This window comes from Epinephelus lanceolatus, chromosome 10 (genome assembly GCF_041903045.1).
Source record: "Epinephelus lanceolatus isolate andai-2023 chromosome 10, ASM4190304v1, whole genome shotgun sequence".
NCBI lineage: Eukaryota > Metazoa > Chordata > Actinopteri > Perciformes > Serranidae > Epinephelus > Epinephelus lanceolatus.
This window is the reverse complement of record NC_135743.1, coordinates 35,969,173-35,984,841: the sequence shown is the minus strand read 5'-3', so window position 1 is coordinate 35,984,841 and position 15,669 is coordinate 35,969,173. Positions and strand designations below refer to the sequence as shown.

The 15,669-nt window shown below is 40.3% G+C and overlaps 1 protein-coding gene across 1 annotated transcript in view; it reads left to right on the top strand.

Moving 5' to 3' along the window:
- The window catches only part of nipal2 (NIPA like domain containing 2), a 32,466-nt gene extending 16,998 nt beyond the window's left edge, over positions 1–15,468 (top strand). The window contains exons 4-11 of the mRNA XM_033639763.2: positions 3,741–3,800; positions 5,525–5,646; positions 10,585–10,681; positions 10,936–11,071; positions 11,355–11,443; positions 14,429–14,492; positions 14,581–14,678; positions 14,883–15,468. Of these exons, the coding sequence (XP_033495654.1) occupies positions 3,741–3,800; positions 5,525–5,646; positions 10,585–10,681; positions 10,936–11,071; positions 11,355–11,443; positions 14,429–14,492; positions 14,581–14,678; positions 14,883–14,989 (773 nt within the window). The 3' untranslated portion in view covers positions 14,990–15,468. The remainder of the gene's footprint in view (positions 1–3,740; positions 3,801–5,524; positions 5,647–10,584; positions 10,682–10,935; positions 11,072–11,354; positions 11,444–14,428; positions 14,493–14,580; positions 14,679–14,882) is intronic.
- The last annotated feature ends 201 nt before the right edge of the window (positions 15,469–15,669 follow it).

Genomic DNA, 15,669 nt, shown 5'->3' with positions numbered 1-15,669 from the left:
TGTCAGACCTGCAGCTCTGTAACATTGACTAAGATGTGTTGTTATCACTGTGTGAAGCAGTCAGTTTTTAATTATTTAAATAGCTCTACGGCTTTAATCATAGACTGTATTCGATAATTGATGTAGCTACCATAACATCACATATTGGTTTGTGAACTCCCATTCATACGTAAACTTCAAGCCTTAATAAAATGTAAACGGGTGAGTTCTGTAAAAATTCACTCCCCTCTACAGTTGTCGTGATAGGGGAAATTAGCTATAGAGGTCGGCACATTTTTTGTGCCAGGCTGTAAACATCTTTTCTTTGTGCTGTAAAGTGGAGCATTTTATGATGGGGGTCAATGGGGACTGACTGGCTTATAGTAAGGCTATTCAAGAGAAGGCTGAGACACGGGGTCAGACATGGGGGGATTGCACATGCGCACTAACATCTGGTCTGCACATTGTCACCCTCCAGCATTGCAGCTCAAGTTACACTGCGCATGTGCAATCCCCCCATGTTTGACCACGTGTCTCAGCCTTCTCTTAAATAGCCTTGGCTTATGGATCCAGCCTTAAGTGGCTATTAGAGGTACTACAGTTTTTGGCACTGGTCATTAAGGAATTTCACAGAAGTTCAAGGAAGTTTGGTTTGTCTTTCATGTTCAGAAATAGAACCTCAGATTTTATAGTCTAATATTTCACTTCAAAACTTCTATATAGCATCTATAATACAACATTTGTCTGTTTAAGAATTTTTTAAAGCCAGTCTTAACCCTAATGTTTTTTCACAGGACAAGAAAGCTTAATAATGTCACAATTTTTGTCATTTGTGACATTGCGAACGTACAATATGTGGCAATATTTCCTTTATTTGAGCTTCTCTGGGAGATGACAGCTCAACTTTCACTGCTTTCATACGTTACTGTCAGATCTGTGTGGTGAAAGAATGTTTGACATGGTGTGTTTTCCCACAGGGAAGTTCCCATTACTGCACATCTGAGAGAGCGCGTAGAGGGGCAGTACTGATCTGATCCACACACACACACCTCTGTAAACACACAAGAGCAGTGACAGAACTGTGTACCCCAGAGGTTACCACATTTCTCATTTTATCAAGCCGTGTGAATCTCACTTTGTTCAGAGTTGCTATGGTTACTTGTTAGATCCAGCTGGTCCCAGAGGCAAAGAAGGAGTCCTAAATGTGAATGTGAACACGCTCACAGTATGAAATATTTAACAACTGACTGTTTCATCAGAATACCAACGAGAGTCTTTATAAACTTCCAATTTGGCAGTAATGTCCCGGCGGCATCTTGCACATCCATGCGTTGTTTCACACGTTTTCTCTGAAAGACACTCTATCACTATGTTAACAGTTACAGCCACGCAGAATACAAAGTGAAATTGTGCTTTAAAGGTCCCATAATATAAAAAGTCCAATTTCCATGTCTTTTTTATTAGAAAGCAGATGTAGGTGTCATATAAATACTGTGAAAGTATCACAACTTGGGAAGCACCAATTGTGAAATTATAGACTGATACTGTGTTTATAAAAACAATTTGGCGGATAGTTTGAAGCCCTGCTTTTTAGCCTGGGCAAAACTGATGTGACACAATGGAAAAACTTCGGCCACTGCCATCACTGAATGTCATCTTATGGCTGATAGCAGTCAACAAGGCAAATATTGGGCAATACTGATGTGCAGCAGATAAATCGGTGCATCCCTAATCAAAACGCTCAGTCTACACAGAAATGCACATAGCCATATTCAGAAGTGAAGTTGTGATGTCACAACTATTCTATATAAAGGTAGAAACTGTTACTACAGTGCCATTACAGTCATTTCCCAGGTGTAATGATGGTGCAAAAATGCAGAGAGTGCAGATGTGGAAGACCTGGAAATGCTGACCAATCAGAGCAGACTGGGCTTTTTTGGGAAGGGGGCTTAAAGAGACAGGTGCTAAAACAAAGCATTTCAGACAGCGGATGATTACAGGTATATTCAGGCTGTCAGTATAAGAAAAATCACATGCTTTTTAAACATTAAAGCATGTAAACATGTTCTAATAGAAACCTCAAATACAAGTATGAACTTGAAACTTAGCATAGTATGGGACCTTTGACTCAATGTGAATTCCATTTTTTGTTTATAGTAAAGTTTTTCATGGCTTGAGTTTATTAGCTTGCCTAAAATCAACTCTCAGGTGGAAGCATTTGCTAATAAAGCTCCAATTGTGCTCTACAGTCAGTGTTTAACATCCATGTTGAGAACCTGTCTGCCTTGCCACGCCACTTCAGTGATCTCATATGTGACACGATGTGTGTCTCTGACATATTGAGCTGTTTATGCTCTGTAGCTAATCTCCTTATGATGGTGGCAGAGCCTGTGCACAAACTCAAACTGCCTGTCTGTCTGTTTTCCAGTATTTTCCAGCAATTTTTCTGTTCAGTTAGATTGTCTCTGTCTGAGTGCCATCACCTGCATGCCCGTCTGGCTGGCTGGCAGTCACGCACTAAAGTCGTGTCCAAAATCTCCCAGCAAACACAGCTGCCACAGCTGGCTCTGCTGAGGTATTGGTGGAATGTAAAACAACATCACGACAGAAAAGGATGTCAAATTAGGTACTCAAAAGTGTTGTCAAGTGTTGAGGACCTCCAGCATGGCAGCCACAGCATGTTATGTAAACTGACCTCCTCACTGACAGGCTGCTGTCACTTGCATATCTATTTGCCTCCCTGTCAGTCTGTCTGCTGCCTGATTGTCTTGTAGTTTGCTTTTCTGTCTCAGGCAGTTAGTCCACCTGTGTGGCCATCCATCTGTGTATCTGCCTGTTTATCGACATGTCTGTGTGTCTGCATGCATATCTGCCCGTCTCGCCATCCGTCTCTGTGACAGCCAAATGCTGTATGTTTATTCATCTCCCCAGTTCGTTGCATATCCCATGGAAACATTAAGAAGACTAATCTGAGGCGTAGCTCATGTGAAACTGATTGCTTTTCACCGTCACAGATTTTGACAATGATATTGATTAATGAGTTCATGAAAAATGTGGCATGGAATAGCATCTTGCCGTAATTTGATGCTGGCGTTATGAAGTCCTAATGAGTTCCATTTATCTGAGCAAGCTGACAGATCATATCAGGCTTATCAATATAAACATGTGAAGCATTATGTGTGTATCTGTTTCTGTTAACATGCATTTACACAGTATAGTCTTACTGTGTGTACACATGTATGACTGAGTGCTTGTCTATAATGTGTGGACATACAATATATATGAGAAATTATAGTCATATTCTCACAGCACACACTGCACAGTAAAATCTAATTACCCCTCATTTCATATTAGTATACATGTATATAGCCTGTCTGTTTGCAATACTGTTGATGTAATTGATATTTTTATCAAGTCAACATTTAGTTGTGTCATACCCTGCTTGCAATTAAAATGACTTGTTGCTTCAAAAAATAAATCAATCTAGAATACAAGGCCACAAAAAATGGCTTTATTTATGTTTTTATTGCCAAGCATTGATCGTGATGTTATTAATATAAACAACAGAGAGCAGGTTCGATCTACAATTCAAATTATTTGGTGTCAAGGCTGTGTTTAATGTATCTGATTGCTGTTTAAAAAGTATACAGTATGAGATAAAACTGTGTCCCAGTTCAGATTATATTCTTTTAGCCGTGAAAAGTAACTGTGGCATGTTTTATAGCCAGTTAAACTAACAAGAATATATTTTCACTTCCCAGCCAGCGCTATCATATCTGTGGTTTTCCTCAAGGAGACGGTGCGCGCCTCTGACATTGTTGGTAAGCAAACACTCAGTTGGGATCCTCTCAGATTGCTGCTGAGCTTGAGAGGTAACATTTTAGAGTTCAGATATATCAAAGTGACTTCACAGATTATCTCAGTTTGAAAAAAAAAAACCCTGAGACCGACAAAACACTGGAGTTTGCCTGAGATGGAAATCAAACATTTTTTCCGCTAGTTAAAAAGTCTAATTGCTGTGTGTTTCTGCCAGTGGAAATGAAAGGCACAATCTGTTCAACAGACCTGTCTCATTATGTTGTTTTATGAAAAGCTATTGTTTGTCATAACAATTTGTAGAGTCTGCTGTTAAGTGGCATGGTCGTGATGGTTGTCACAATGACAGTCATTACAACTGCTAGATTGGACATTTATATCAGCACCACACAGCCCTGCATATTGTTGCTTTCCTAGATAAATCATCAGCAATTTTGCCAGTTTTGCTATCATCTTGTAATTGCTGAGTGACTTCATCAGCCACATACTGGAAACATTTAATTGTATGAATATTTTATTTATAAAGGGGGAAATCACTGAGAGCAAACTGTTTTTTAGCAGTGCCCAGTTTGCAAAGGGTTGTGCAATCCAACAACAGATGTATGATGTAAAAGATGAATGACAAAAAATTGAAATTAAAAATGAAATGTTCAGCTCATGGTAATATTCCAATAAGGTAAACTGTGAGTTTATTCTGAAGGTTAGTCCTTTGATAGAGTAAGTAACTTCAAAGCTGGCTTTTCAAGGTAAGTCTTAATTCTTAACTCAGAATTTCTAAACAAAGATTGCACATGTGAGGCACAATGCATTTTGAACTGAAGGGGGCTGGCAAGATAGGTAGGTAAATTTCCTTTTACGGTTTATAAGAAAAAAAGCTCATGCCTATTGACATGATGTAGCATATACCAATATCACCAATAACAAAATAAATGTCACGCTCACAGTTTTTGACCAAAACAGCCCCTCTTTCTTTGTTCTTGATGAAAAAACCCAGAGGTATGCATGATGTACAGGTAAACAGCAGGAAAACTTTTGAACATGAAATAACTCTTTAAAATTTGCAGTGACTGTTAAAAGGAACAGTGTGTAAGATATAAGTTGATTTAATGAAATCTAGTGGTGAGAAATTCAGATTGTAACCCACTGAAACTTCTTCCAGTTGGAATTTCCTCAGTGTTCATTGTTCAGGAGGTTTTTATCAGGAGCCAAATTGTCCGCAGAGGTCTCTTCCTCACCAAAACAAACAGACCCAGTGATTTAAAGCCGTAATAGCACTTCTAACATGCTTCTAACTACAGTGGCCAACACGAAATTGCAAAAACAGGAATGGCTCTATTTAAAGGCAGTGTTTGGTTTGTCCACTCTGGGCTACTGTAGAAACATGACAGTTTACCATGGTGATCTCCATATACAAGGACCCACTCCCTATGTCGATATAAATGGGTCATTCTAAGGTCATAAAAACACAACGATTATTATTTTCAGGTGATTATGCACTAAAAAAACATACTTATTGTATTATATTCAATTTCTGCCAATGCTCCCTAATTTCTACACACTGGACCGATAAATCACCTTCATTTTGAAAAGCCATACTTGCAGAATTTGAGAATAGTGCCTGTTGTAACAGGTGAGTTAAAAAATATGTGCATCTTGTTCTGCATTCACATCTGAGTTAGAAACAAAACCTTTTCACTACAGTCTCACCACTCTGCTCTCTTTCTTATAGGTGGCACCCTGGCAATAACAGGAACGTATGTCCTGGTGACCTTCGCCCCCCACACTTCCACTCACATCACAGCCCATCTGGTCCAGTACTACGCTGTCAGCTGGCACTTCCTGCTTTACCTTGTATGTAACGCTGTAAAACTCTCTCACTGCCTGAGTCCAGTTACATGTGTGAGCTTTTTCTTGTTTCCTTGGAGATAACGTTTGTATGTGTCAGTGGGTTGCTGTTTAATACTTAAAGGAGCACACCACTGAAATGTCCTCAAACATGTTACTGTATGCATACCAATTCCTGTCTCACTTTCAATTAGCTCATCCCAACCTTTAACCTCCCTGTGGAGAGGAGCAAGAGGGTGACTACTCTTAAGGGTTCATTAAAGTAATGCATTTTTATTAATGCTTTGTCAAGAGGTGAAGTAAAGTTGATGACCAACCTGACCTCAGTGAATGAATGGAATCGAATTTTGTGAAGTGGGGAGCGAGTCTGTTATAACTAAGATTGTGTTTTTGCACTCAGTATTAAAAAATACTGGCCACACCTCATGGTCTGCCAGTGCATTAACATTCACCCATGTGCTCTCCTACTCCAATTTCCCCTCAGGCAGGGATGGCATAAACATAGCTGTTACCATAGTGACAGATTTGGTACAGAGCTGAAACAAGGTGTTTTTCTCAAAACCTACTCATCACAAAATGTAAATGTTAGCTCCAAATGTTAACACTAGTCTCTGTAAACACCTTAGATGTCTTTTAAAGGAAGATTTCGACAGCAGAGGGTCATATCCTGCTGCTTTTCCACTGATGCCAGGACTCCTGCGATAGCAGCAGAGAGGGAGCTCTGTGTTTTCCACTTTTCAGGTTAAAGAGTTACAGTTCTTTGTGTTATTCAGGAGTGAGGAGGAAAGAGAAGCACTCTTTTGTGCTAGAAAGTGTGACACCTTTGATCTGTTCCTTAGGAAACTGCTAGTGGAAGTCTTAAACACCACTGAGGATCTGTAGCCTGCTGCATTTCTGATATTTATATACTGGTTTGTTATTGCAGTATTTTAGTGATGGATGGACCGATTGTTTTCACAGTTTCAGTTCCTTTGAGTTGCAATATGTAAATGTATTGAGCTCTTTAAATTGTGATCCCACAAAACTCTTTAATGCATCACCAGTCATTATATATAAGTTACATTAATAACTATGAAATGATGCATTGATTCAGCCTCCCACTTGTATGTAGGTAGGCTTTGTATGCTCAGTGTAATGTTACAGAAATGTCAGTGACCAACAATCTGATGTTCTTTGATGGGGAAGTAGCAGATGTCCCAGTTACCTCCACAGCCATGTGCTGCTTTTATTTGGTGTCAGAATAATCTGAAAAATGAGAGTAAACAACCTGTTGTTTAACGCTTTGAGCAATGAAGCACAACACATCTTCTCTGAAGCGTTCATGATGTTTCCACATAACAACTTAAAGCTCATGAACTCACCGAAGTCAGGAGGATGACCATCTGAGGAACACCTAGAAGCACCTTTGGCCTTGGCTGGCAGAGGTCTTGATTCAAGTCCAATTTAATTGCCAGGACCAATTAAATTGGACTTGAATTAAGACCTCAAGACCTTTGTTGATTCAGTGCTGTTGCTGCACTGTGTTACTGCATAACAACAAAATGAGCAGCAGGAATGGGCATGCACTTTTGGAAGCAGGTTAATAAGTTTGTTTTCATCAGTTTATAATCACCTGAAAATAAGAAAAGTGTTTTTGTTACCTAGGTTAATTGGTGACACTAAATTGCCCATAGGTGCGAATGTGAGTGTGAATGGTTGTCCGTCTCTACGTGTCAGCCCTGCGATAGTCTGGCGACCTGTCCAGGGTGTACCCTGCCTCTCGCCCAATCTCAGCTGGGATAGGCTCCAGCCCCCCCCACGACCCTCAAGAGGATAAGCGGTTAGAAAATGGATGGATGGATGGATGGATGTTTTTGTTACCTTAAAATGAGCTTTTCATATCTACATAATGAGCAGGTCCTCTCCAACAGAATCATGTTGTTTCTACAGCAGGCAAGAATGGACAAACCAAACACTGGGTTTAGATAGGGCCATTCGCATTTTTACGTTTTTGCATTTCTGCATTTTGCTGACATCCCACTTCGAGAGAACGCTGAGTGTAGCTGCCAGGCTGTCTGAACTTGAATCCTCTTATCATAATATGATAAAAGCGAGTGGTCAAGTGGGAAAAGATGGGGATTGATGAGCATTCGGAAGTTTGAAGTTTGTTATTATATATATATATATATATATATATACAGTACAGGCCAAAAGTTTGGACACACCTTCTCATTCAATGCGTTTTCTTTATTTTCATGACTATTTACATTGTAGATTCTCACTGAAGGCATCAAAACTATGAATGAACACATGTGGAGTTATGTACTTAACAAAAAAAGGTGAAATAACTGAAAACATGTTTTATATTCTAGTTTCTTCAAAATAGCCACCCTTTGCTCTGATTACTGCTTTGCACACTCTTGGCATTCTCTCCATGAGCTTCAAGAGGTAGTCACCTGAAATGGTTTCCACTTCACAGGTGTGCCTTATCAGGGTTAATTAGTGGAATTTCTTGCTTTATCAATGGGGTTGGGACCATCAGTTGTGTTGTGCAGAAGTCAGGTTAATACACAGCCGACAGCCCTATTGGACAACTGTTAAAATTCATATTATGGCAAGAACCAATCAGCTAACTAAAGAAAAACAAGTGGCCATCATTACTTTAAGAAATGAAGGTCAGTCAGTCCGGAAAATTGCAAAAACTTTAAATGTGTCCCCAAGTGGAGTCGCAAAAACCATCAAGCGCTACAACGAAACTGGCACACATGAGGACCGACCCAGGAAAGGAAGACCAAGAGTCACCTCCGCTTCTGAGGATAAGTTCATCCGAGTCACCAGCCTCAGAAATGGCAAGTTAACAGCAGCTCAGATCAGAGACCAGATGAATGCCACACAGAGTTCTAGCAGCAGACCCATCTCTAGAACAACTGTTAAGAGGAGACTGCGTGAATCAGGCCTTCATGGTCAAATAGCTGCTAGGAAACCACTGCTAAGGAGAGGCAACAAGCAGAAGAGATTTGTTTGGGCCAAGAAACACAAGGAATGGACATTAGACCAGTGGAAATCTGTGCTTTGGTCTGATGAGTCCAAATTTGAGATCTTTGGCTCCAACCGCCGTGTCTTTGTGAGACGCAGAAAAGGTGAACGGATGGATTCCACATGCCTGGTTCCCACTGTGAAGCATGGAGGAGGAGGTGTGATGGTGTGGGGGTGTTTTGCTGGTGACACTGTTGGGGATTTATTCAAAATTGAAGGCACACTGAACCAGCATGGCTACCACAGCATCCTGCAGCGACATGCCATCCCATCCGGTTTGCGTTTAGTTGGACCATCATTTATTTTTCAACAGGACAATGACCCCAAACACACCTCCAGGCTGTGTAAGGGCTATTTGACCAAGAAGGAGAGTGATGGAGTGCTGCGGCAGATGACCTGGCCTCCACAGTCACCGGACCTGAACCCAATGGAGATGGTTTGGGGTGAGCTGGACCGCAGAGTGAAGGCAAAGGGGCCAACAAGTGCTAAACACCTCTGGGAACTCCTTCAAGACTGTTGGAAAACCATTTCAGGTGACTACCTCTTGAAGCTCATGGAGAGAATGCCAAGAGTGTGCAAAGCAGTAATCAGAGCAAAGGGTGGCTATTTTGAAGAAACTAGAATATAAAACATGTTTTCAGTTATTTCACCTTTTTTTGTTAAGTACATAACTCCACATGTGTTCATTCATAGTTTTGATGCCTTCAGTGAGAATCTACAATGTAAATAATCATGAAAATAAAGAAAACGCATTGAATGAGAAGGTGTGTCCAAACTTTTGGCCTGTACTGTATATATATATATATATGTATATAATAACACCTAAACTCCCTCCAAATCCTTTAGATCCCCTTCACTGTTTATGGAACAACCGATTATCTGCACATAATCCATCAAGCTGGGCAGAGATGAATCCAAAAGGATAACAGCTAGCAGCTCATCAGGGGTGCTAGCCAATAGTATAAACAGTGAATGTGTGCCCTGGGTAGCAGTGCCATCCTTATTCAGGGCACAGCATTTCTCTCAACCATATTCCACATCCCACTGTTGAATGTAATCCTCCTTGCTGAATGGATGTTTACACACTCAGAAACAAAAAAGCAACTATTGGATGAAAAACAAAAGAGAAATGTTCAGGCAGATATTAGAAAAAACACACACGGACAAACAGATGTTTTTAAATTGAGATAGTCTTGCTGCCTCTGGCTGCAGTGATTGATGGTGTGGAAAAGAGTACGCTGTTTTCCATTTCTGGCAATGCATTGTGAATACTCATCAGCCTGTGGAGGAACAACCTCCAATAGTATGTGGTGAACTGTAGGTGGTGATTAATCAGAGGCAAATGAAATATCTATCGCTGTCTTCTCATTATTTCCAGAGGTCATACTATTGTCAATTTATTTAATCTGGAAGGATTCCGACTATTAAACCACGTTGGTGTCATTCACAGTGTGTGTAGTGTTAAATGGTATGTGTATGCAAATGACCCAGGTCTTTCTAATCCATTTCCAAAAAGACTAATGAAATCTTGAAATAAGACCTCTATTTAACATATTCATAGAGACACAATGTTTTAAGAGACATTTAAAGGTCAGCTTCTTTCCCTCAATTTTACTTTTGCAGTCCCTTCTTATTCTCCATCCATTAAAGCTGTGTGGTGTTATATCAGAGGTCCTTGAACAGCTGAATGCTATTGCCCTGGGTCCTCATTAAGGACCAGCAATTCATTTCATTTTTCTGCCACGGTCATTTGTTTCAATTAAAGCGCACCGCTCACTGCCTGCACACAGCACTTTGTTACATAGATAAGATGGCCAAAAGTACAATTCGAGTCCAATTCAGATTTTCATTTTCTGTGCAAAGTTTGAGGAAATTGAATCTGTATTAATGATTTGTGTGCTCCCCCCGTCTCTCACGCTCTCTCAACAGTTCATAGAGGTCATCGTCTTTTGCATCCTGCTCTATGTGTACAAGAGGAAGAAGGTGAAGCACATCATCATTGTGATGCTTCTGGTGGCCCTGCTCGGTATGAAAAAATGAAAGCTGTCTGATTGAGGGTAGAGGTTATGGATTAAAGCATTTAGGTAGTCAGAGGTTGCTTTGTTGCCTGGCTACCAAAAAATGGATCCGTGCTCTGTTATCATTTCAGTTGAGTGGGGCATGATGGAAGAAAATAATTCACTAAATCTCACTACAAACCACTGCCACCCCTACAGTGAGGAAGACTTTTGTCTGTATCAACTAAATGCTGAAGTGATCTGTTGGTTTTTGTTGCCGCAGCCTCTCTGACAGTCATCTCAGTCAAAGCTGTGTCGGGCATGATCACAGAGTCAATAAAAGGCCAGCTGCAGCTCATCTACCCCATCTTCTACGTCATGCTCGTCGTCATGGTCGCCTCTTGTGCCTTCCAGATTAAGTTAGTCATGGTTTTCTCCCTCTCTTCTTCTGTGTACCTTACATTTTCTCCTCTTTCAGCTTTTTTTATTGCTCGAATCCCTCATGTTTGTCACAGGCTGGGTGCAATTTTGATTTTTCAGTTCCCGAACAAACTGAGGAAAATAATATATTAGACATGGTGACATTGTATCTGCAGCACACCTCCAGTATTATGATGGATGAATAGGCTGCCACATAGTGTCTCTGTCAGCAAGGACATTACGTTCACTGCACCTCTCAAATCCTCTCTGTTCTCTCTACAGATTTCTAAATCAGGCAATGAAAATGTTTGATGCTACAGAAGTGGTTCCCATCAACTTTGTGTTTTTCACTGCAAGTGCAATTGTTGCAGGTATGTAATCCATAAAGCTGTCACTCTCTGTGGGGTAAGTTTCACTCACTGCCTTCTGTCATTCTGTTTGTGATAAGACAAGTTTCTTACTGTCCACAAATCCTGTGAAAAGACCAGAACCAACAATGAACTGCTCCAACACTGGTATTATCGTTTCCAAACTGGTGACATTTTTTGTAGCCACTGTAGTTACTGTGAGTCAGTCCCACATAGATTGTCCTGGTGTCATCTGCAGCTGAAAATTGTCTCCAACAATTGCATTGATTCATGTTGAGTAGCTGGAGTTTGCTAAAAATTACAGTGCCCAGTTGTTTTAGGAAATTGCTGAGCCTGATTTAACAAGACTAAGGGTCTACAACAGGAACACTACTTGGTTTGCTCGGGGCCCACTTTTTCAAAATGACAGAAGGCCACAGGGGTTGGCCTTTCTAGGATTTGAAGACATGCAGGGCTTTGCCTCATGGGTGTATTAAGAGACCTGGATACAGCATTGGTGGCGGCGCCTAGTTCTTTCCTATGAAAGTTGCTCAATGGTGCATGACGGCAAAAAAGTTTCATTTCCGCAGTATGAAATTATCTGGATAATTGGCGCTGCTTCCGCATTATTGGGCCCATACAGCAAGCACACTGGAGACTTCAGTCGGCCAAGCTGGCTACTTCCAGTGTAGTGCTCAGCTAACTTGAATGTCGTTAAAATTATTTATTTTTGCAGCTCTTGTAGACTTCACAATAGCCAACTTGATAAAATCCTGATAGGGGAACGAGTCATTTCGCAGGGACTGTGATGCTCAAATAAATGAATCTATGGATTTACAGAGGTCTCATTCCCAATGTAAGTCTATGGGAAGAAAAGACTTTTTGGGCCCAGTGGCATCACGTGATGGACCTGGGAGTTGTAATCCACTTCAAAGTCTGGCTCACTTTCTGAGGGCCTGCTTAGCATGGACCTCTGTCAGGGTTGGTTTTTTTTTTTTTTTTCACTTTGGCACCTTATTTAAAGTACAAAAAATATTCCTAGAGTCAATCAGTTTATTTTCACTGTAAATAAGAAAATGATTGACAGACCACCCGGCACCCTATTGTGGGCCCTAAGCTGAGTATTACTGATCTATGAACGTGTTTGCAGCCTTTACTGCATCAGGCACAGTGGTGCTTTGAGCTAAATGCTAACGTCAGCATACTAACACCTTCACAGTAACTATGCTAACATGTTGATGTTTGCAGGTAAAATGCAAAACACAAAGTACAGCTGGAGGAATGTCATTAGTTTTGCAGGTATTTGGTCAAACAGGCTGACATTACCATTCCTAGAGCCACTCAGCTAGCAAGTATTAAAAATAAAATCAGTTTTGAGTTGGTAATTTCAGATTAATTTTCTACAAGTTGTTGTTTTTCTGGGATAATTATAATTCCAATTAATTGCTAGCATCACCTAAACATGCTAAATTGAGCTACAGGCAAGTATACAATTCAACATATATGTAGAATACAGTTTCCAGTAGGCCAAATAAAAGAATAATGAATTAAAATTCAGTAGGGTTAAAACAAACTTTTCTTTCAAGGGCATTCTTATATTCCCTGTAATTTCTACCAAATTCTTTCCAGGAATATGAAATTTAAATTTTAAGGAACTTACTCTTAAATTATGGACCCATAGAATAAAGACTGACTTCTTCAGTAGTGGGCTGTGTGCCACACGCAGGGTAGGGAGGTCTGAAAGTATTGCCAGACTTGCGGATTTTTAGTTTTGGTCTTTTTTAGTATTTGTTGGCTTTAAGAAACAGCAGCCATATCCTTAAAGATAAGTATGGAGGATAATATTTCATGCCAACTCAAACTCAGCACTTTGTGATGAAGATGTGCTCCAAAACTGCAGTAGCTGAAATTGATTCATGACACAACACAGTGGAATATAATACACAGTCAAGATGATGATTCACTCCTGTATATGTGAACCACTTAGGAGTCCTTGTTCAGCAAAAGCCCCACAGTATTTATAGCATGTGTATTCAGTCAGGTCAGGTCTTTATTATCCTGTCAGTAATAGTGTTCTTTGTTCAATCTGAGAAGAATCAAGAAAATGTTTTTCAAAAGCATTTTTGTCTTGATGGAAAAATCTACCCTCAAAACACTTTAATATGATTTAAAACATTTTTGACAATGGACCTGACATTACTAAATCCATTATGTTGTCTGTTATTCTTCTAGTGGATAAACTGCCCAACATGACGTCATTTCTGGCTATTTCCAGTGCGGTTCAGTGAAGTGTAATAGCAGAAAATGTTCCAGCAGTCCAAAACATCAACAGTAAACATCAGCTATTGGTGTCTCTCTCTTAGACAAAAGACCAACAGCTTCTTTCCACCATTTTGCACTGATGTCCTATAATCATACAGGGCAACATCCGTCATAGATCAATGAGGGAGAGCCACAGGGCATGTGGTGATTTGAGTTACTCTCACCTTTTCTGAGAATATCCAGCTCTAATATTGCTCTTGGTATTACTACTGCTCTCTCCACCTACACATATAACCCACAATTGAGTGCACTGAACAACAAATTACTGATGTATTATATCTGGCAGCATAAGAACATTTGGGGGTGGACTCCTCCTGTAAGATTAGTTTAGTTCCAAATTGAAGAATATTATTGTTTTGGTCTCAACCCGGAGGTGTTTACAGCAGCAGACTTTTGGACAGTAAAGTAAGCACATGAAAAGTGAAGGTACACTGTTCAGGGGAGTAAATTGTGTCTTTTGGGTTATTCTGAGGGTTTATTAGTGAACCTGAACATTTTCTGTGTTGCTACTCATCAGCAAGAACGACACTCTTCAGTTAATAACTAAACGCTTTCCTCTCATCATCCCAGCATAATGTGTACTCAGGATTTGCAGGGCTATGTTTCACAAACAAAGCACTTTAGATGATCTATTCTAGTACTCTATGAGATGTGAAATGCATTTTAATGTGCTTTTTCATTTTGCAGGGATCGTATTTTACCAGGAATTTGAAGGCTTGGCTTTACTTAACATTTTTATGTTCCTTTTTGGGTAAGTATTCAACAACACACCAGTATTTACAGCTTATTAAAATATGGTATTTACTGTGAGATGGTATCACGATGTTACTCTTTTCCAGTTGTCTTCTGTCTTTCCTTGGAGTTTTCCTGATAGCCCGAAACAGGCCAAAAATAAAGCAACAGGATCGCAATTTTATCGCAATGGATAAGATCCCTGGTAAGTTTTTCATCAACCTTTAATCAGCTCTCATCACCATACAGCACGTTGCATGCTGACCTATTTGTATTGAGTATGGTGTATTGATTAGCCAGCAGTGACCACATGAATCTGCTGGCAGTGACCCTGAATTTATCTGACTGCTGATGTCTGCAGCCCTGGCAGCAGGGTCCATCTAATGAGCTCTGCTGTCCGTGTTCACAGGGAGAAGGCACACAGACAAAGTTCAGCCTGAGGCAAAGACTCTGACATACGGATCGCTGGCAGCCAAACTCATGTGCAACAGAGCTGGCCAAACAGACGATTCATAGGACCAGCTCCATCTGTTTGGACTGTAATATTGGTGGATTTGTGTGTGTGTGTGTGTGTGTGTGTGCATTCTTCCTCCTGGGTACTTCAACAATATCTCTATTTATAGAAATAAATGGTAAGCATCAACTCAAACCAGTGCCAGCTGAGCGGCAGTATTGGTGGCCATATTGGTCTTAGATTTTATTTATTTTAAAAAAGGCAAATCTCTGTCAATATCCTAAATATCTCTTGAGTTAACAGTATTTCCAGCAGGGTTGTCAGGAGTAACTGATGAGGAAAAAATGACTCTCAATGCACTGAAACACCTCAGGATCACAGCGCAATATCAAATGCCCTACTAGCAATAAATTTCAATTAAAAAGGGGTCCAGGAGGCCACTGTGCCAAATGCCTTCCAGTGTAACATATGTGTTGTGTTTTTCAGTTGAATATGTTGGTGTAGGTGTGACCGGTTGTCAATAAACAAGGAGAAAATCTAATGTTTCAACAGTCTGGAGAGTTCATGCTCTATGGCAAAATAAGTGCACTAGTGCCCTCTAGTGGTAAGAGAGCTCAAAGAGGACCAGACAACTTGGTGCATGTGTTGTGTGGATCTGAGGTAAAGTGAATTCCCTTAATATGAAGTGACAAACAGAATAGTAGTTCAGTAGTTACGTAAACCTTCTCTCACAGCTGATCAG